Here is a 23027-nt window from a genome sequence, read left to right as displayed (position 1 = left end):
TTCTGTTACACTAGTGGGAATCCTTTGTTGGCTTAGACTAACAGCATTGCGATCTGAGACCAGAGACTTGCAGAGAGAGCCCACCTTCCATGAGCGCTTGAAAGAATTTGTCTTAGATCTGACTGAGAAATCTGACCATGGTGTTCAACAGTCTTCAGCATCCAAAAGACCTCTCTTACATGACTGGCTTCTTAAAATGGGGTCTAGGAATTTCTGAGTATTTTGAAATGTGTCCTGCAATAAAGGGGGACACAGTTTTCAAGTTTAATATGGGTCATTTCGAATAAAAAATCGAATAGGATCAACTATGATAGTAATACATGGTTTCATGATTAATTTATCCCGGTTATTTTAATCATCTCTTAGAGGTTAAGAGTGTTGAGTTCGTGCACAACATTCAGAAATGCCAAACTTTGTTTTGGGGTTCGCAGTTCCCAAGATTGCTTTGTGCAGATTTTCCTCATGTTTCAAGTCTAAGCCATGGAGTTACTTTTGGACATTTTAATCGTGACCTCTAACGTACATAATGCCACTGAAAACATGTGATTACTAGGATTTGTTGTAGGAACAGCATTTAAACTGAAACTTTAAAGCCAGAGTCCTCTGGGGAGTGCTTGGATTAAAGGATACCAGAGTGATACAGTCTTCTAGGGAAGGAAATATTTCTTTTTTAAGAGGAAAAATGAAAAAGACTCTAGAGTGAAAGTGAAGGAGATGAAAATCCTCATAGTCAACAGAGATTTCTGCTGTTTAAGCACACAGCGACAGGGCCATAAAAGGCATATGTGCAGTATATCTGTAACCAAAGCAAACTGAAACAGAGCAGAAGGGAAAAAGAAAGTTATGTTTGTAAATGGGAAGTTCTGAGAGCTCATTTAATCAAATAGTTACATTTCTTGTTCTGGAGACTGAAGCTTGCTAGAAAAGAACATGACCTATGGCAAGTAATTTGGGAATGAGGGGGAGGATTGAGTACCAACTAGCCAACAATATAAATAACAAATTTGTAAATGTGTTGAAAGTTAAGAAGCTTCTTATGGACGGTCAGGCTGTTCATGGAGATGAGAGAGCAATTAGGGAAAATGAGAATTTTGCTAAATCAACCCAATATCTGTTTGTGCAAAAAAGAAGATCTGAAATACAGAGAAGGCAATCTTTTGAGTGACACTTGTATATGAGAGGCATTTGATTCACAAATCAGGAAAGGGGTTTTCTTTTCCTTAATTCAGCTGATGCAAACAAAATGACCTCTTTGTATCACAGTGTCCATAGGAATTTTTTTTCTTGTGTTTGTTGGACTTATTTTGTGATGCTGTCTAGGAGCTGTGGCAGAAAACTCTGTGGTTACAACAGTGATGATACTAAATGGAAGTGGGTGTGTATGTGTGTGTAAAAGATGGGAAAATCAGTCCTTTCCTTGAAAAAGGAAGAAATTGGTGATCTCCATCTCCCTGTCTTCTCCTTTACATCAACACTTGCTTATTCCTCTGTGAAGCAGTAATAAGATAAAGAAGCATGGTCCCATTGTTTACAAACAGAACGATCTCAACAACACAGGCAACTTTCGCTTTGTTAATACCCCGCTATCCCCCAGGATAGCCTTGTTTCAAGCACTGTGCCGTGTCTGAACGCTTCAGTCAATTCCTCTTCGGGCCTGAACCCTTGACCTGTTATACCTAGTTTGTACCATCTTATTTACAAAGAAATTACTGAGAGACATTACCATGTGACATTGCATTTAGGTTTTCTTTGTGGTTTTTTTTTTGAGATATTATTGAATTATCATGAAAGGGTGGTAAACTCATGCAACCCATAGGCAGTTCAGGTATAACTCCATGCCTAAACTATCAGCTGAGCAAGATGTGGGCTGTGCTGCTGCAGAGTCTGCCGCAGAATCCAAATCTCTATCTGGCTGAAGTCACCAGGTTGTCCTGGAACTCTGCTGTGTGCCAAAGACCAGCTCTGTTAAACCTTGGCCGGGGAGGACTGATGAGGAGCCACCGTCCGCTTCAACCTTAAATGCTTCCGGAGATCTCCCTCTCCACCGCTTTTCATGTATCTTGTGACATGAAGATTTTGGTATGAAGCTTAGAGGTTTAGGCATTTTGGTCTGCTCTTTTATGGTGCTGTTCTTACAGGTATATAACGCTTGCTGGGTATGTTAGCCTTCGCTTTTCAGTCTTCCATAACTTTTTGTTGGAGAAGGGAGTAATAATTTTTAATAGTTCTGCGTAGGCACTGGGGTTGATTGTGGTCTCATGACAATGTAAATTGGGAGAAATGGAATTGACGTCAGAAGAACTACCCACAGTCAAATTTGTTATTGAGCAATGCTTTCTTATACGATTAAAGTATTTATTCTTTGCAGAAGGTTTTTAAATTGTTGAAATGAGGCCCTTGGACTCTGCTCAAAGGTGAATTTTTTGGAAAGTTTGAGTGAAAACATTTCATCTATGTGTGAGTATGAGGAGAGTGGAAAACTATTTTTCCCTCCATAAAGACTTTTTGCTGCCTTCTTTTGAACAGCTCTGCAGTGTGACTGGCTGAGCTCTGTGTGCTAGAATTTGGCATTGAAATAGCCATAACTATGAAGTGTCTTAGTTGTGGCTTTGATTTGACTGAGTTACAAGCCTTAGAAAACCATGTACTCAGCATGCACTTCAGGGTTTTGTTTCTTCCTTCAAAGCTTGTGAAGGGGGCAGTCAAGAGGATTTGCTGCGAACACCTGAGTAGCTATAGAGCACAAAACTAGAGAAAGATACTGCTTTGAAGCGGCAGGGACACGTGTGGCTGGAAGAAGAACAGAAGACCTGGTAAAGCGCTTATGGCCTAAGAAAAGTTTCTGGGTGTTTTGCGATATGTGCGACTGAGACTCCAGTTCCTAGGACCTGCTGTCTCTGCTCCTCCAGGTCGTTTCCAGAGAAGCAAGAGAGGTTTCTGCAGGCTGAGCAGGGGGCAGGTATAAGACCAGACTCTGAGGTACGCTGGCACTACTACACTCCTCTTGAGTGAAAAGGCTCAGGGGACAGGGAGTAAAACACGCTGTTGTTTCTCCATAGGATGTTGCAGCTGGTGCAGTTTACCAGTGATGTGACCATGGTTTTGCAAGCAGCATTGCTTTGGAGTCTTAACAAATGGAAGGCTAAGGACTTGCTGTTCCTGAAGGAGATATGCCACCTAGATCTGAGATTATACAAAAGCATGCCGTATCCCTGTGGACTGCACAGTTTGGGAAACAGTGCATGCCTATCTAATTGCAATCACATGTGAAATGAGAGGTCAAGGGAAGGCTGGATGTGCTTCCTTAACTACATAATTTTTTGAATTAGCATTGTTAATTATGCAGCCTTATGAATCATTAATTTAGTTTTATGTATGGGAGCTCTGTTGCATTTCCTCTGGCATTTTACAGTGAAGCTGGTTAATGCTTCCACTTACTTGAAGGCATCTATTTAGTTCTGGTGTCAGCGAAGACAGATTATGATGAACTTGTGTATCTGGTTCTTTACTGAGCTGCTACGGCATTGTCACATCTTTCAACGCTGTTCAGAGTGAGCGGGGAGCATGGCTTTTCCCTTTTTGCACAGGAATAAGGATTGCAAAGGTTGCAGACAGTGGAAGATCAGACATGCAGTGTGTAATGTAACCTTTCTTGTGCTTTGGTTAGTTAGTGGTTTGAAATTAAAATTTAATTTTTGATCCCAACAATTTTTCTTACTGGCTGACATGCAGTGACAGGGCACTCATTCATTTAAAGAATATAAATATCCAAGTTAATTTATTTCCAAATGAGGAACATGGAGGACCTGGCTCCCCTCGGTTACCCTCTACATCAGCACGCAGCATGTAAAAGTGTTGCCCCTGTGCTGATGGAAATGACTGCATGAGGTGTGTGCCTGTGAGGCGCTTTGTGCTGTAAAGGACCTTCAGTGTAGGTGAGATTGCAGCACGCTGAATGTTAAGCAGGTCTAAAGCACTCTCTGACAAACTAACTGTGTAACTGAGTGGAAAGCAGGAACTCAGGTGTGCACAGTGTAAAGGAGTACTACCAGGTGATTTTCATACAGTAACTGTGGCAAAGAGCTCTCTGCAGCCAAGCTACAGGCCAGAGTCCACAGTCAGTAAAACACAATATAAAACTGATACGTGTTTGCCTTTCTATAGTCCGCATTCTGCAGCTTTTGTGGCTTATCTGTGTGTGATTTTTTTTTAATAGTTTCAATCTCAAGAACTGTAGTCTGCAGCACCTGTTAGTTATCAAATTGATGGCATATGCCATAAACAGAAAGCAAGAACTAAATGTGGTTATAAAGAAACCAGACAAATAATAATTAATGAGACAGCATTTATTTCCTTTTGTAAGCATGCACTTCTAATGACTCATCCATTGCAGGGGTGTCTCTTTGGACAGGCTTTATTCTATATGATAGATTCTCATATTTTCTACAGGATGAACAGACAGACTGTCTCGTGGAATCCTCTCTTCCAGTTAACAGTTGCACATGTATAGGTAGTGCCCTACAGAAACGCCAAAACAGAAAAAAAAGAAAAATATGTAATATTGTAAAACCGTTTAAGGCAAAGGCAGGGTTACTACGAAATGTCTGGCATTTCCAACATGCAAACAGTTCTAGCCCCTGGCACAATCAAGCACCAGACAGTGGAAACTGCTTGAGCTGGCACTGCCATTGAAAGGAACGTCTTGAAACCATGGCCTAACTTATGGTTTTTGTAATGCAAGGAGTGTTCTCCCTTTTTTGGAAAAAAAATAAGGAGGCAGTTGTGTGTTTCTCTTATCTCCCACTGAGCATCCTTTCCCAGTAAGGCTCATTTGCATGCAGCTCTCTGGTACCTGGCTTCTTTCCTTTTAGGCTGCTCGATGCCTTTCTCTGGTAGCGAAGCTGTCTGGGACGATTCTTACATCACCTGGTTACTTTGTCCTTTTCCTTTGCTGTCCCAAATATTTGCCTTATTTGGGTATCTCTGGCTTCTGTTTCCTCTTCTCCTTCTGCTAGGCCCCTAGCAGAGGCAGTAAGACTGGCTGTTCTTCATTTCCAGCTAGTTTGTAGGTCTTTTGCTTTGTCTTCTCATGAAAGTGTCTGCATGCCAGCTGTAGCAACAGCTGAAAACAAGGAAAAACCATCACTCTGTGACTAACTTATTTCTCCGTGGACAGTCAGCAAGTTCTCGTTGGGCTTAAGTGGTCAATGATCTGCTGTTTGAGAACTTTCCAGACCTCAAAGTATTTTCTTAGATAACATTTCACTGTGAGAAGTGTAAGGTTGCATTCACAAGTGGATTTGTATTTCTTTCTTGTTGCAAGGTGGAGGGAATACATGCTCAGATGTATTAGAGGAACAATTCTGATTCAGTAGAAAGGGCAGGCACAGAGCTTGATTATGGCAGGAATGTAGCTATTGCATGTGAACACGATTTGGAAAGAACCAAATATTTAACACAGCGTTAACCAGGAGTGTGGTTCATTGGTGTAGATCGATGTCATGATTAAAGTCTGTTAAAAGAGCAAAGCAGCAGTTCTACTAAACCGAGTTGCAGACTGTTCTAATTCTTTTTCACGCTGTTTTGGGTCCTTGAAATCTTTACAGAACATCTTTCAGATTAATCAGAGCCTGCTTTGTCTTCATGTTTTCCTGTGCATTCTGATCCTGTCTCTTGGTCTCAAATAAGGGGTTGAACACTACATAATGGTCTTAGAATGCAACTAAATGGAAGTTAAATGTTACATATGCTCTTCCTCCTTTTCAGTATTAAATAATCAGTATTTGGCTATAAGTCAGATTTTTAGGAGCCTGGACTGAGCATAATCCTTTCTCTCTGAAAGATCAAATAAACACATATATGTGATGTATACATACACAGACCTGCATGTTTTGGTAAAAGTTAATGACAGGAGTTGGAGTCAGAATGTGTTAAATTTGGAGTCAGGACAGTATGTTTCATTCACTTTGAAAGATTCTACCAGTCTGAGAGAAATTTCTTGTATTCCATGTAACAACATTGTTGTAGCTATGAGATCTGATGATATCAATATGGACAAGGTCTGTTGAAAGAGGTAGTATATTTGAATTGACCTCTTTGTTTAGCTGGAAAGCAAGCAAATACTTGTGGCATAAGAAAGGCACACTATGTTGGAAAACACTATCCCATCCCCTGTCAGCTGCTTTAATGAACAAACCACCCCAACCTACAGCTCTCCCTTTCCCAAGTGAGACAGTTATCAATAGAATCCAGACTTCCAAGGAACTAGAAAACTGCAAATATTAGAATTGGCACAGGATTTGGATAAACAGTTTTTCACTGAAAATGTGTTGCAAACGTGATTGCTGGGCTCTTGGCAATGCAATGTTTGATGTAATTCTTGTGGGGAGAAGACTCAGTCCCATGGAGGTTTGAACCTGCAACTCATTTTGATTTCAGGGTCTAGGCTCCAGTTCATCAAAGAATCTTAATAATTTAGTTTCTTTGATGTGAATGTTTTAAGCTCATGCTAAAGTAAAGCTACTGCTTACGTGCTTTTCTGAACTAGCATACTAGTTAGGGGCTAAAGAAAGATGAAATTAATTTGTCAGGCTAGGTTGCACTGTGTATTGTCCTGGCCATCTTGCAGTTTTCCTCTTGCAGCTAAACTAGTTAATGGAAACAGTTTCTAGAAGCTTAATCATGTAAACTAATTTAAGGGATAAGTAAACAAAATAACCAGAGTAGGATTTCAATCAAGTGAATACTGAAGGTTTCTACAAAACACAGACTATTTAATATTGGGTTGGGGTTTTTTTGCCTCATCCTTAAAGAGCAATAACTCTCAGCACAGACAATGAGTTTTTTCCTTCAGGCTAATCCTGATACTTCCCTCCCGGACCAGCTGACCGACGACAGTACGGAACCAAATATCCCATTGTAAATGTATCATCTTCAAGGCTCCCTCAGAAATCTCTTGAGCTGGGAAATAGCTGCCTCTTAAGTAAATCTGCCTTCACAAGTGCATTTAGCACCCATGACAGCAGAGGGGGGATGATGGTGGCAAAACCCATATAACAACAATTTGCCATCTCAGGTGCATGTTGGCAGAGCTGAGATCTAGGGGTAAAGATTAGCATGTGTGTGATTTAGACTGTTGAAAGCTCCACTTCAGATCTGGAAGAGCGTAGGTAGCTCTTTGTTCTTGTAAAATACGTGTATCTGCTGCCATATAGACCTCATCACCTTGGCCAAAGTTTCTGCCTCCCCTTACCGCCCTGTGTGCCACTGTGCGTGTTGCAGGTTCTTGTTCAGCACCCCAGGTGTGACCACACGCCCGGGGTGCAGTTTATACAGTATCTTGTTTGTGCAGTCCTTGCAGTCTGTTAGGGTGAAAGACAACGTGTAAATTCAAAATACTGTTACAGAAGTACGATGCAGTTTAATATACTACAGAATCGTACTCCTGATTACTGTCCCTCCTGTAACCTTTCACTGTGATTTTGATTTTTTTTTCTTTTAGAAAGGTGTATTTGTGTGTAATGTTACAAAGTCTAGGCACCACATCTCACTAAAAATTATCTGGAAAATAGCCTAACTCTCAGCAGGACTAATGGCAAATGTAATTAATAAAAAGGGTAGCTTTTCGTTGCTTGCTAAACTGGATGAGTTCATCTGGCACTCCTTCCTGACGGAGCATCTCTCTGTCACTTGTCAGTGACCAAGAGGCTTCAGAAACATCATCCACGAGAGGGCTTGTGCCCTGCCTGGAATGAAAAGTCCTGAGCCTGTCTCTCCATAAGGCGTTCCCTAAGGATCCAGTCTGAAATGTGTGATTCAGCAGAAGCTAAATGTGCTCCTCCCCACTGTACTAATTCACTGCCATTTTCTTCTTTTTGAAGAAATAGTTAGAAATAATTGTCATTTTTTGGTGACTGCCATCCAAAGTAATGGTAGCGGCACAAGTGCACTTACTGCGGCAGCAGAACGTCATACCACGATAAAGCTTTTATTTCAGTACAAAAGAATTATTTGGCTTTGGTGTTACATTCCTTGTAGCTGGATATCCACTTTCGTGTGTTTGTCCTCTCAATAGCAATTTGTTCTGAAACTGCTTGCACACCTGCTGGGCCAGCTACATGAATTCAATGCAGATTCCGTTTTTTGCACCTAAAAATTACGATGTGGAAAACTGGTTTGCAAAATCTAAAGCATTCAAAATGCTCTGTGGGGGTTTACGAGAGAAGCCAAGGGACTTTGGAAAATCTAGACTTTGATATGTATTCTACAATACGTTTTGGTCAGCTGAATAAAGCTTGTATCTGCCTCAGCATATTCTGGATCACTTCAGTGTTACACAAATAAAGTAAATGCACAGCCTGGCAAATAATCAGATCAGTTCAACCGTGACAACACAATGCAATCTTGGTTTCATAGCTTAAAATAATGTTCCTTGCTTTCATATGCTTCCTCATGTTAACAGCTGCAAGTGATAACAGTCTCTCTGAACCAGCACTGCTCCTGAGATAATTGGTAGTAACACTTGTGTATAAATACGTTAATATACTGGCTGTCAGTGCAGAGGTTCAGGAGGTCTGAACTTTCTGGTTCAAGTCTTACTGCTTTCATTGACTTGCACAGTAATTTGTGCATTCAACTCCTCTCTGCTTTCCTTTGTAAGTCCAAAACACCAGGTAACTAGAGACAGCTCAACAGGCAACTTAAGTCAGTGTTTTTAAGGTGGTTTGAGATCCTCGTGTTAGCATGCTGATGTCTGCAGCTAGTGCTTGTATAAGAGGATGGTCACGGTTCAGACAGGCTTGTGTGTGAGCAAGGGGCTCCCACAGATGAAAATTAAGGACATTGTGGGTTTAGTCTATGTAAAGAGGTAGGTGGGAAATGTGATAATCTATGGGTTACAGAATCAGTATGAGAAACTTTTCTTCTTCAATAGGAAGAGTCATTCTCTTGAGGTGAGACAGGTGAGAAGTCAAGGTTTGTTTCCCAGTGCCAGCTGTACAGGTCCAACGGGTAGGAATACTTTCCCCATGCCTCCCGTTTCCCATCACCCTAAACCTTATCTCCCCAGAGCAGGAGCTCCGCCCCGTGCCCCTCCACATCTCGACCTGCACAGCCCCCGTCTCCGCTCCTCATGGCTCCCCTGGTTTTCTCGGGTTTCTTATCTGCTGCCGCACGTCTGCACATCCCCTGTCCCCACTCTTGCATCTCCCTGGCAGGGGGAGGAGGTTTTCTGCTGACGGTCCCAGGGGTGCAGAGAGCCGCGGGGGGCCCCGGCTGCCCCCCAGCCAGCATGGTGGGGGCTGCCTGCCCTGGCACGGCCTGCCTGGGGTGGGCAGGAGGAGGAGGAGGAGGAGGAAGGCCCTTGCTCTGCTCCTGTCTGAGCCCCCTGAACTGCCCGGTGGGTGAGGGCAGAGCAGAACCACGACAACCCCAGCGGGGGGGCCGGGCAGGGGTGGCTGAACCCACCGTCCCTTCTCGGCCGGCGGTAAACAGGAAGCCCCTCAGCGGGGCCGAGGCCGAGGTCGAGGCGGGGCCTGGCGCGGCCGCCCGCCCTCCCACCTCCCGTGCCTCGGAGCCGAGGGGCCGCATGGCATTTAAAGGCTGCCTGCCTAAGTAATTCTACAGTTTTTTAAAAAGTGCAATTCCTTCCATAAATGAAAGGCCAAAGAGATTAATTGCTTTAGGAAAGGGAGGAGGGGGAGGGAGAGGGAAGAGAGCACTGCTAATCAAAACCAAACTATTTCCTTAGAAAAGACTTTATACAACTATTTAAAATATGTGCTAGTCTAGAAAAAATAGTTAAATGGAAAGTCAGGGTATCTTGATACCACAGGAAAGGACAGTTTGCCAAGAATATCTCCAGTGTTCCCTCAATCTAGAAGTGTCTTGTATCGCTTGGATTGTTGTATTTACTTTGTGCAGCCCATCTTCTGCCCTCAGCTCTGTGTGAAGCAGCACAGCACCTGGTATAGATTGTGGTTACAGAGGAGTGAAAATGTTCTTTTCTCTCTCTTTTTTGTTTTCCTTTCCCCTTTTCCTGGCAGAGCACAATTCAGGACGGAGGTGAAGAGGTAGAAGAGGGAGCTGTTTACCATGTGACCCTGAAAAGAGTACAGATTCAACAGGCTGCCAACAAAGGAGAGAGACAGCTAGGCGTAAGTAAAGCTGGCGCGGTGGCATTTTGGAAGGCTGCTCATGGACTTTGGAGCCTGCTCCAGGGAGCTGAATTCCACACGAATCGTTATGATACTAACTTTTAGCACTGACTGCTCTCACTCTTCAAAAAAACCCAAACACTGAAGTTGTCTGCCTGGGCCATCTGAAATAACTCTCTCCTTGTGTTGACTCTTCCTCTTTTCTTGACATGTAAAAAAGATTTGACCAGTTGTGGTGAGGGGTCAGATGATACTTAGTGCAGGAATAAGGATCTTAGCTTATGGCCTGAGCAGTTGAACATTTAACAGTTGTTTCAGACTGGGCTGTGGCTTGTTTCTGCTGTTAGGAACCTATCTCAGGTCTCCCAAATAGGTAGTGATAGTATTTTGACTAATGAAGATCTGTCAAAAGTTAGCAGAAACTTCCTGAAAAGTTAAGTGAATATAGGTTTGGGTCTTATTTTTGTAGTGCTTTCTCAGCCAGATGAGAAATCAATTGTCTGCATTTCTGCAAGAATTACAGCTCTCTACTGTTTTTCAGACGTATATTTCAAAGCACGAAGGCTTTAGTGGTAAGTAAAATGAGCTTAAATGCACATGCACTCAATTTGGCATGCTGCTGAGTGCTTCACCTTTGTCAGGCCAAGTCCCCAGCTGATATAAAATGTCCTCACTTCATTGGAATCAGTGCAGCTGTGGCAGTTTGAGCCAGATCTTCAGGAGGTGGCTATAACTTTCATATTATTTTGTTATGTTTATATGTTTTCTTCAGGATCAAAGGCAATGATGTAAGAACTTGGTTTGATGTAGTATCCAGATTGGTATTTTAAAGGCTTTTAAAACTGCCCTGAGATTTATATCAAATCATGTTCTTGTGAAGTTCCATGACATAAAGCAGTGCAGCAGCGCTGAAACCACAGTCAAGAAAGATAAGCAAATTCTGTCCTGCATGCAGATAGTGCTTAGAATCTCCCCTTCCCATGTTTCCAAGAAGTACACAGAGTTCCAGTCAGAACAGATAATTTCAGATGTGCTTCCTTCGAGTGGTAGATTTCCCATCTCTGCCTCCTGTTTTTCCCAGGAAAAATATTCGAAAGTATTTTTGAGCTCCTGTGAATTTCCCAGCTGGTGGTTTTGTGTAAGAGGTAGAGATGATTTTGAAGATGTCTGTGTCCCATAAACATTCTTTAGAAAAGTAGAATTTTTTTCCTGTGTCGGCTATGTTGTTCCGAGTCTGTAGAAGGAATTTGCCAGGTCTTGGTGATATTCTCAAAGGAAGAGTGCATCTATGTTCCTGAGATCATCACCACAGCTGATGGTGCCAATCTTAATAGGAGGGCAAGGGACTTACAAGGTCACGAATGTGACTTTTAGCTTTCTGTGGTTAGCATTAGTTTTTTCAGGTCAGAAGTGAACCCTGTTTGTGGGGAAGGATGCAGCGTGTCAGAAGTCTGCACCTGTTCTGGCCATAAATTGGTGACTTCAGCTTCCAGGCTGGTGTCTTTCATGAGCAAAAAATCTCATGCATATTACTTAAACATATTTTTAAACATATGGGCTGTTTGTTTCCCTTAAGCTCTTCAGAACATAAAGTGGTTCAAGCTTTTTTTGTGATCTTGTTTTATTAATGGCTTTACTGTGGTCCTAAAGTCAATAAATAGCCTCTAACCCAGAGCATTATTTATGAATAGCCATTCCTGCCCCCAGCAGTTTTGCCTTGAAAAGCCTAATTGTCTCTTTTATAATTATCATCAGGTGACTTTTTTGTTTTTTAATCTGGAGTTTATGGGGTTTTGTGATATTTTTTTTTTCTATGCTTTGAAATCCACAGCACTGAATTCGTAACGTATTGGGTTTATCTATGTTGGCCTTATTTTTTTGATGGTGCTCTAAGTCACGCTTAGGTTGAAGATGCAAATTCAGCTGAAGAGTATGGGAACAACCAATTTGTACATCAGCAAGTATTGAGCCTTTCTTGTAACAAATGTAGTACCTCTGTTCCTGATTATATGCGTGCCTGGATTTACTTTTTAAAAAGTTTCTTTCTCAATGTCAGTTAGTGTTCTGTAGAGGTCTACTTAACAGCTTGACCTTCACAGAGGCACTGAGCTTTACGTCCTTTCTTGGTTCAGGTCAAGTTCCTTGTGACTTGGGAAGCCCAGGTCTTTTAAAACCTTGATGTTGCATGTGGCTTTTAAATACTGTGTGGTGTCAGAGCAGGAGCTTGATCCAGCGGTTCCAGAGTGCTTAGTTCTTAGTGATGCTGCGTTCGTAAAGTGATTTGGAGGCTTTTCAGTTGAAAAGCGTTAGATGGTAAATTACTTGATGTGTCTGAGAGAAATGCAGATCTAACTGAAAACTTACAGAACCTGTGTTGAAAGGAATATAACACGTCTTACTTATTCTGAGTGTGTTGGGATTTATTACCAATTCCTTTAATTACTGAGAAGCTTGAAATCTTGCTCAAATATGTTTGTGTACAGGTACCCGTAAGTGAATGAACCTCTATCTTTTATGTCTCGAAGTCTAATAAACATTTCTTAAAATTCTCTATCCTAGGAACCCATCCAGGGTTCTTGAATGGTTGGCCCTGTTAGGAGAGAATGGTCTGTTGAAAAGCCAATCATAAGATTACAGCTTAAGCACTGTAAACACTTGCTTATTTACATACAGAAGTGTCTTCCTTGTGTTTCAAACTGCTACAGTTAATAAAAGAAAAAGACAAACAGGCTGTGACATATGCAGTCATCAGCAGTCCTATAACTTTCAAAAGTGTGAAGCTTTTGTGTAAACACCAAATTTCTTAGCTTTAAATTTAATCTTAGACATCAAAGGATGCCAATAATAGCTACTGGTTTTGTCACTAAATACTTAGTCACAAAATATTTAGCGAAGCTTAAGACTTTAGGCACTACAGTATTATGAAATATTAAAAGCTCTAGTGGTAGCTCAGTGTTGTGACAGATGCTGCACAAAAGCAGTATCCTGACTAAAAAGAACTTACAGCCTAAATATCAAGGCTTGTCCGTACACATGTGTTGTCTCAGCTGATGATTTACACCCAAGGCATTGGCTTTAAAAATAAGGCAGCTAGAACAGAGTATGGTACTCTACATGTGGTCTCATCAGACCTTTTATGCAGTGGAAGAATAATGTCCTTTGACTTGCTTCAGTACCCTTTATTTATACTTTGCAGAATTGTTTGCTTTTTGTTGCTGCTTCCAAGCGTTGTGCTGAAAGATTGAATGTTCTGCCTACTCTAACCCTTCAGCTCTTTTCCCTGATCTGTGTGCCACAGTGTGACCTTTGAGGGTAGTACTTTCAACAGACTTTTTTGCTGGCCTCTTACATTTCTCTACATTTAGTTGCATAAGCCATCTGTTGCCCATCAGAGTGCTTTAACAGCTTTGGCAATCAAAATTAAACTTTGGCAGCCTCCACGTTAGGTGTGAAGCTTTCTGCCATTTTGCATGGTAGCACTCAATAACCTTCTGTTCTGTCAGGTTACTGGGTTACAGTCTGGTGGAGATTGTACTTGTTCCTCTTTGCCACCAATTTGTGTCCAAATACCAATTCATGTCCAAATTTTTTGCAGTCATCTCTGTAGCTCAGCCCTGCATCAGTGCAGAAGTTATTGCATACTGCAAAAACCACTGAAATTTGTGCTGGTGGTCCTGCTGCTGCTGCTGCTCCACTTGTCTCCCATGGCTCAGAAATAACGTGAAGTCTTCACTGAGAATAAACTGTTTGCTGCGTATGGTATTGAGCATGTGAATTATTATGTATAATGGCCCTGTCATAGCAATTTGAGCATAATCGTGATACTGGATTTAGAGAGGTACTGCAAGTCAGGAGTGCTGTGCCCAGTATTCATTTGTTAATGACTCGCCCTGGGGCTTGAACTGACCAACTTAACTTCTGAGGGTTTAATTTTCTCACCTGTAATATCATCACAATTTGTTTTCAGATCTAGTGATCTGAGGAGTGTAGAGGCAAACTCTTGTGCTTTAATATGAATGTATAACATTCAAAGCTATGAGAGCGAAAATTATCCTACCCTGCTGGACATGCAAGAAAAGTTCCGTAGCAGAGCACGATCCTCCTGATATGCCCTATGATTCTGTTGTCCAGTCTTTACTGTTGACATTTTGGAGAGCAATATACTCTGCTGCTTACAGATGCAGGGGCCTGGCACTTCTAATCCCTTCTGTGAAGAGAAAGGGTGTTGGGTGAGACACTGGAGTTTACCTCCTTCTTAAAACCTTCCAGCAGGACCCCGGGAGTGTGCCACGCAGCACATGGAGGAGTGGGTTGCTGTATCAGAGTGGGTTGCAGTGGCTTCGAGTGCTGCGTGGGTCTCCAGCACACGGCCTGTGGGCTACAGCCAGTGATGCTGCCACTGGGCCACAATGGCACTACTAAGGTGTAGGCATTTTAAATGCTTTTGCAGAGTGATCCTGTTATTATATTCTTTTCTTTCCTCTATTTTCCTCTTAAGTTCTTCCCACCTTTGTGTTGTGAAAGCAGTTTGAAGGGTTGTTTTCTTTTCCTCTCCTACCCCCTCAGCTGCTTTGAACAGTTGCCTTTCTCCTTATGAAGGCTCAACCTTTCTCCCAGTCAATAGCTGTTTCTTCCTTTCTAGGGAGTCCATGGACTCTTTGTGCAAGTAAAACAACATGTTTTTATTATAAAGTGTCATTTTCTGTTGAAAGGTCTCAGAATTATTGAACAATATGGAATGAATGAATGCTTTGAGATGTGTTCAAATTATCACAGCTATTGGGCTTCAGACTGAAGACTTGTGATATATCTCATGTGGTAGCTTAGACTTCCTGATCTCAGTGGCTCCTTCTGACTCTTAAAAATCAATAAACTTCTGAGTGTCTATATATCCTAAAGCAGAGATAGACCATTGCATATTACAGAGCTATCTAGGATTTTATTTCCTCCTATATACGGTTTATGCCCCGCATAAAATCTTGCATGCGTTGAATCATATTGAGTTTCTGTTCTGAGTTGAGTCAAGTGCAGAATGTCCTTCAGTTGTTTATAGAATTCATGCAGATAGAACTTATTAGATGAGGTTGGTAACGTTTCAAGGCTTTGTTGGTGTTGGGATGCAAATGACAAGTCAGTACACCCTTCAGGATTAAGTGTTGTCTTCAGTGCAAAAGAGGTTAGTTAACTAAATGCTCCTGAGGTGCATTTGGAAGCTAGTTTAAATATTACATGCAAATACAACAAGTAAACGATGATGAAGATATGCCTACGCATCCTTTTGTCTGTTTGCTTGGTTTGTAGTAATCTCTGGCTCTACCTGCGGTGCATTTTGTATTTTTAGAGTAGAAACCCTCTAGGGCAGCGATGGTGCCTTAATGTTTTGACATGGCAGCCATTGTGCTGCTGTTGGAAATGTTTCATAAGTAACAATAATGTATTTCATTTGGAAGTCAGATCTTACGCTTTTGCATTCCTCCCATTGAGTGCTTCAGACTGATTCTGGCTGTGCTTTCGGTCTGCTGGCTCCCTGTAGCATACAGAATGTGAATGAACTCTTGCACACTTATTAAATCATGAGACTTGCATTCTTTGTGCGAAAACAGTCATTTTGTTCAGAAAACATCAGGTGGTTATAAAGTTAGAACAGGACAGAGAAGAACAGAGCTATGCTGTTAACTCCTGATAGGTAATTAAACAACATGCACACATGCACACACAAAACCAAACCCCCAAAACCTCCCAAACCAAAACCAGACAGTAAACATGAACGACTTCTGTTTTATCTTACCGCTTGACATTTTTTTGCTCTTTCTTTCCCCCTTACTTTTAAGCTATACTTATTTTGCATTGTGACTCAATACTTCCACATAATTGTGTGTGTTTCGATTTGTGTCCATTGTCTGAGGATTTAAGTTCAGCTGCCACATAGCATTCTTAAGCTGAAATACAAATGTCTGCAGCGTGTTCAGTGCCAGCTCGTGCAACCCGTGCTGCTTTCTGCTGTGTCAAAAGAGGTGGGTTAGTGGCCAGGTGCTGTAGTTACAAGAATGCAGTAAGTTGTGTAGGTATGCAGTATGTTTATGCCATCTGCTTATACAGTTTGTCATACAAAATGCAGAATTTGACATAGAGAAGATACCTATAGAATCGGCACAAGGATGTTGCCATCACAGGTACAGTACATACAGACACACATGTAGTCATACATAGACACTCTTTATATGTGTGTGTGTATGTGTACAAGAGAAGAATCCGAAGAGATTCCGTATCGGGTCCCCTGTGATGTCTAGATAATATAGTAAAAATTAGTTTGGCCTGAACTAATGATTGCACTAATTCTTTTGGTCTCTTTCTGCTCTTAAATAGATGTTCAAGCTGGTAACTCTTAATATTAGGTAATATTAGCTTATTATTACTGTTTTTTCTAATCTGACCCCACCCTGGAGAGGTCTCTTAGTTTCAAAACACAGGGCAGTAAAAAGCATAGCCATTGAAATGAAGTTTATAATGCAGTTAGGTATGTATTCATGCTGTGGCCATAAAAATGGTTACTTACTGCTAACCTATTTTTTTAATAAAAGATTAAAGAAGCTTGGCAATAGAGATTGCTCACAGTAATTATTATGAAACATGTAACAACATTTCCTGGATATTTTTTCTTTCACAAAAATATGTTTCAAGTTCAGTTTATTTTAAAATCTGAATTAGTCTTCTGCTAATTATTTTCTCCTCTGTCAGAATGTATTTAATCTCCCCGCACCTACCGTTTCGTTCTCCAGCTATTCACGCTATTAAAATCTCTCACTCTTGCCTTGTTGTTTACACTGAGTGCGGTAGCAGTTTACACTGGTTTCCTGAGTCAGTATAATTTTAATTTCTGTGTGCTGTTTGAGCAAGCTTTGCAGTGTGAAAGGAGAGCCAACAATACAATCAGGATGAATCAAACCAGTTTGGGTTATATAATGTGCATTCATGCTACTGTTATGCAACAGAACTATTACTTGTGGCATTCTAAAATACATTGTGAGTTCAACAGTGTTGCCTGCTGTCTCATACAGAATGTTCTTTGTTTCTAATGCCTGAGCAGAAAGTGATGATGAGCTCCACAATTAAATTAAATTACATTCCTGGAAAGGGAAAAGTAGTGTGACTTTTCCCAGGTACTGGTGAAAAATGGTCTTTATGGTTCTGAATGGTCAAAATACAACTTTTGACTGTTTCTGAATGGTCAAAATACAATTTGTTCATGTTGACCTATAATTTTCATAAAATGGTATGACTCTTGCATGTTAAATCTCTCTGACTGTGTTAGTGGTAATACCAATCATCCCTTCTCTTTGCTATACCTGGCACTTATTAGAAAATGACAGCATCTTTTGGTTTAGCATTTTTCATGAAAGAAGCATGGCAGATGACTTTACTGATGAGTGTTTCACAAACAAAATTTGTATAATAGCTTTCCTCTGATATTTCTTAGGATAGACATAGAGTAGTTGTCATCTTTAACATCCAGACATCTTATAAATATGAGCATAATTGAGAATTTTCAAGTTCTGTGTGGTGGTGATGTCACTGGGCTGATATAATAGCAGTATGAAGTGGCATCAAAATTCAGTTGTACTGGAAATATTCCTGTGATGTCTAGCCTTGTGTCAGAATAATCAGGGGTCATATAACGATAAAATAAGGAATTAGGGAGATGGGAGGGGATGCAACATTAAAATTGCAGTTATGCAGTAACTGTAGCATAAGCATTAAGGTGTATGAGACCAGGAGATGAGTCTTGGGAAAGGGTTACATAGAAACACATGAAGGACAAGGTTTTCTATTTCAAGGTAGACTGTAAGTTATTTATGAGCTTGGACAATGACTTTAGCAGCTGTATATTTTTATATCTGGGAGGATATTGATGTTTGCAGTTATTTACAAAGAGAGTAGGAGGCTTACGTAGCATCTTGAAGACATTAAGTTTGGTGTTTTTGCCAAAGAATCCAGTTGTTCTTCAAACTTCTCTGTTTCAGCTGTCTTGCTACTTTAAGTGATGTATGACTGCATGTTTAATGAAGGATACCTTAGCTTTTTCTTCTCTCAGGCTGGTGTTACGGATGCTTGTATTTCTGCAGTTTTTGAAGCTTAATCTTTTCATGATTTGATGATTATTCCCCCCCCCCCCCCCCCCCCCGCCCCCAGTCAAAGATGAGTGTAGATATTAAAGGCTTGTGCTGGAGAGCCTGTGTGTAAGAATGCAATATCCACAAAATAAAGGCAAAAGCATCTTACTCCTGTGTTCAGAAGGTTAAAGCTGATTCAGGCAAACAGTGAAATGAAACACTCTTGATTAGAGTGCCCTATTTTTAGTTAACTTATAAGTTACTGCACTTCAGACACCTCAGGCAGTTTTATTCCAGCATAAAGTGTCTGTCCAGTAAGTTAATAAAAATAGGTAGAGTGGAAAACTCCCTATCTGGAAAAGCTATAGGTTTCAAGAAAAGTCAAAAGCATTTAAAAATCCATCAGAATCAGTTAAAATGGAGTCTGAGACACTAGCTAGGTGCTCTTGAAAATAATTTTGCAGAATTTCTAAATAAAGCAAGTCTTTAGTGAAGTGGTGATGTTTTAAATGACTAAGCCTGAAGAATATTTGATATCTCATTTACTTATTGTTCATCCCAGTTGTTTTCTTCTGGTATTTTTTTCCAGCCTGCCTAATGAAAAACAATTATACTGATTTCATTCCACAGTTCTCGCTTTCAGAATCTCAACAGATAATATTTGCGCTGGAAAAAAACTGCAGACCAGTGGTTTTTTGGGTAAAAGCGATTGCTTCCAGTGCTATTTCTGAAATAATGACTACAATTCTGTATGTCGTTATTTATGTAACAGCCTATTTTTGTACTGTTCAGAATTTGAATTATTTTTTTACGTTGAGTGTCTACTCCCTCTTGCTAGGGTGTATCATTAATTTAGGAGATGGTGGAGTTTATAATTGATTGATAATCCCACTGAAGGTTAACAGGTAGCATTTGTACCTTTGGCCCATGAGTCTGTGGGATCTAGATCTGTATTTTAGCTGTCAAACTGAGTGAAATACCTGGCAACTTTGGGGTATGTGGAGGTTTTGCTTTATTTTCCTGTCACTGGTAGGCAAAATGGCAAGAGATCAGCGTATCTTGGCCCGTTCTTGCAGAGAAGGACTGATAGGAAATGGAGACTGTGGTATCGAAGGTTGCACATGGTGTCTCAGCAGATTCATAAAGGAGTGTTGCTTTGACACAGCCAGTAACAAGCTGTGCTGGTAACGAGGTGCTTGTAACTGAGGTCCTGCTTACTCAAGCGCTGTATTGGTGGCTGTAGCAGAGAGAAGAGGTCTGTTGCATATTCTGCCGATACTCGTATCTTTTCCTCATCCTGCAGTTGTGCACGTGGCTATCTTGCAGTTTCACAATGCCTTGGTGAGTCAGTGAGATTGTGTGTGGGTTCAGGAGCCAGCCTGCGTGGGGCAAGGTCAGGACCTTAATTGTAACCAGCTTGGAACCGAATTACAGCTCCTTCATCACCAGGGCATCTGCAGCCGGTTTTGCAGTCGGTTTGTGTTTGAAGGAACTTTTTAGCCTGAATGTTTTTAGTCTGCATGGATTGTTTCAACAAGAAGTGTATATGCGGGTAATGTTTTGTGCTGTATAGCAGTAAGACGATCACCTTAAAAGAGAGTGGGCCCCTCTGAAGGTACAGCATTGCAGAGGATTAGTAAGGATGTTAGAATTACACTAGATCAGTACCTGCACAACCTCAAAAAATAAGGACTTGCAAGAATACACCTCAGTTCAGTCTTTCTACATTTGCTTTTGAAAGATGCTGTCTACCTGGTAGGAAGCTATGTGCTCATCAGTTACATTTGCAGATTGTCAAGGCCATAATCCATTGCCTGAAAAAATCAAAGTAAGACTGTTGAAAAACCATAAAATAAGTCAGACTATAAAATGCCATATTTCTTATACTTTTAGCCTTGTAGAGGACCAAGAAAATCTTACTGAAGCCCCCAGATGTTAGGGTCTAGCATCTTTGTTAGACAGCTGGACACATTGTTGGAGGAGATGAACAGAAGGAGCCGGAGAGCCCTTTTTGTCTTTTTGATGCACAAAACAGTGCAAAAGTTCTGGTGGCTGTAATTGGTACCACGTAACAGTGATCACCACGTGCTGCTGTCAGAACTTGTGAACAGCTTTAGGAACATCTTTTAATAGCAGTAGATACAGTATTCCTCTGATCAGACAAAGCAAAAGCAAACATGAAAACTCTTTGCCTTTGGGTAGCCTGGTTATGTCAGTGAAGAGACTGAGCAGTTTCCTGTTAGCATGCTCACTCAGCCCACAATGTCTTATTCTGAAAGTCTGTTATTGAGCGGGTCTGCCAAGTCCTTTCTCCTTTTAAACTTACAGGCAGCATTGCTAAAATAATACAAACACAGACAATCCCTAAAAGTCTCTTAAAATGTTTTCTAGCAGTTTAATGTTTTGCTGACAAACTCAGTTTTAGATTTTCAGTGTTTGGTGGGGTTTTTTTGTTTTGCTTTGGTTTTTGGTGTGGGTTTTTTTGTTGTTTTTGTTTTTGTTTTTTTTTAACATTCTCCCAAAATGATAATCTTGGGGAAGTTGCAGTGTTGCAGTTAGCAGAAAAATTTGTGCATGTATCAGACTTGGAAGCAGATTCTGCCCTTGTTTGGTACACATTCACATTAGCGAATGAGATGTTTTTACACACACTGAGTAGAATATGGCCATAAATCAATACATCATGGGTTGGACAATCTGCTGGATAGAAAATTAATAGTTAAATACAGTGGTGCAGACGTTCTTCCCTGTTTGAAAGTGGTTGTATTGTGTAACTAGTTATTTTCAAAAGTATATTTTAATTGTAAGATGAAAAGTCAGCAAGAAAATTTAGTATTTTTTCTTCTCCTGAGCAAGTTTTGCTTAGGGAAAATTTGAATGGAGGAGATATATAGCACTAGTAACAGTATTCTTATAGTGTTTCTGTAATGGTGATGTCATATATAATTCTATATATACCTTTAAGTCAGGTATATAACAAATCATACACCTTTAAAACAGCCGTAAGATCCATGGAACAAAATTTTGCAAGTTCTTCTGGTGTAATTTCACTCATTCCCTGTGGGGCTGCTTTGGGGTAACGGTGGGGTTTGGTGCAGTAGTACTGTGCATTGCCTTCTCTGTTTATAAAAGGCATTAATGGGTTCATGACACAAGCCCAAGTTACCAGTCTGTTTGAACAGATGTAAACCCACGGTGCTTCCAGAAATTGTCTTACAGCGTGCACCCAAGCTTGTGTTCCCTGCGTCAGCCTGCGTGTTTCTGCAGCCGTGGGGTGAACTTGTGTGGGTTAAACCTTCTGTTTGGTTGCTCTTGTTGATGGTTTTTATTTATAATCCCATTTTAAAGTTTTTATCACACATACTTAACAAGTAAGTATTTAAAGTAGTCCCAAAAATAATTTTCCGAACCGTTCTCTAAATAATGGCAGAATTTAAGGGAATGTTTCTAGTTATTTCAGACTTAAACCAGTCTGTAAGCATTAAAACCAAATGCTGTTTAAAAAACACACACACCCCCAACACCAAACCCTAAATCTGTTGACAAATATTGTGCCAAACGAAAACCGTAAGAGAAAATTGAAATGTTAGAATGGCAAGTTTGCAAGATGACGTTGACATCCTCCTTGCAAAAGTATCATGGAACGTTTCACATCCAAATGTGTTCATGACCTTGGGTTCTGTGTGGCAACCCAAAGTTGGTATTTTCGGAAAGGGAATCACAAGTGCTGATGCTGAAGTTGTGGTCAGTTTTCATGTTTATTCAGAAGTTAATGGGGCACTGAGTTATCACTATTGTTCCTTCCAGTAATATTATTATTTGTGGGATAATGGATTTTCTTTTAGATACTAATATATGATGGGATCATAAGATAACTTAATAGCAGTCGGACTATAAAATATTTTGTGGAGCGTGTCAGAGAAGTATCTGAAAGATAAACTTACTGAAAACCTCCGTTATTTGGTACAGCATTTGGTGTTCAGATAGCCAAAATTGACAAAATCATTTAGTAAGTAAAGGTGGAGTATTCATGTGAAAAGATGGAATTTAATCTGTGTTTCATTGTGAAAGCTGCGTCAGGGATCTGGCTTCTGTCTGATTTTTGTGATTTGTTTTTGTTTCAACTTTGTAGGCTGAAGGGGACGAGTTACCTCCTGAACATACTGTCAGCCAGTATGAAACACAGAAGATAAGGTCAATAAAAGCTGGCACTGTGGAAAAACTTGTGGAGACCCTTGTCACAGCTTTTGGGGACAACGATTTCACATATATCAGTATCTTTCTATCAACGTACCGTGCCTTTACTTCTGCTAAGGAAGTACTGGAACTTCTTGAGAGGTAAGAGCCAGTATGTAATGGAAACTGAGCCATCATTTACGTGATAGGGGGATGTGGTCAGCAATTTCTTCCATTACTTTTAGTGGACATGGACTTAATAACCCAATGGACAGATGTCAAGAGTACTGCAAAATTCAGAATTTCAGCATAAACATAAAATATGTAAATACATGCTGCCCACATCCCAGCTGTCATTAAAGCATAGTCATCAGGCAGTAAAAGTGTGCCAGTCTGACTGCTAGGGAGCCAAACACAAGCAAATGAATATAGCTTCCCTCCACCCACCCCCCACAAAAAAAAAGAATGCACAGGCTGCAAAGTCATACCTAGAATAGATTACTATGTTTTTCGGGATCCTGATATTTTCGGACCTAACTCTCCTGTTTGGGGGCTGCTGATTTGAGACAGGGATTGTACAAAGATA

General features: G+C 40.7%; 1 protein-coding gene across 1 annotated transcript in view; it reads left to right on the top strand.

Moving 5' to 3' along the window:
• The first annotated feature begins 937 nt into the window (after positions 1-937).
• Positions 938-23027, top strand: part of LOC141937916 (ral guanine nucleotide dissociation stimulator-like 1) — a 54435-nt gene continuing 32345 nt past the window's right edge. The window contains exons 1-6 of the mRNA XM_074856230.1: positions 938-1113; positions 2139-2156; positions 3060-3206; positions 4450-4504; positions 10044-10154; positions 22398-22603. Coding sequence (XP_074712331.1) covers positions 938-1113; positions 2139-2156; positions 3060-3206; positions 4450-4504; positions 10044-10154; positions 22398-22603 — 713 coding nt within the window. The remainder of the gene's footprint in view (positions 1114-2138; positions 2157-3059; positions 3207-4449; positions 4505-10043; positions 10155-22397; positions 22604-23027) is intronic.

Source organism: Strix uralensis, chromosome Z, assembly GCF_047716275.1.
Source record: "Strix uralensis isolate ZFMK-TIS-50842 chromosome Z, bStrUra1, whole genome shotgun sequence".
NCBI classification, from domain to species: domain Eukaryota; kingdom Metazoa; phylum Chordata; class Aves; order Strigiformes; family Strigidae; genus Strix; species Strix uralensis.
Note: the sequence above shows the minus strand (reverse complement) of the source record. Positions and strands in the feature narration are given on the sequence as shown.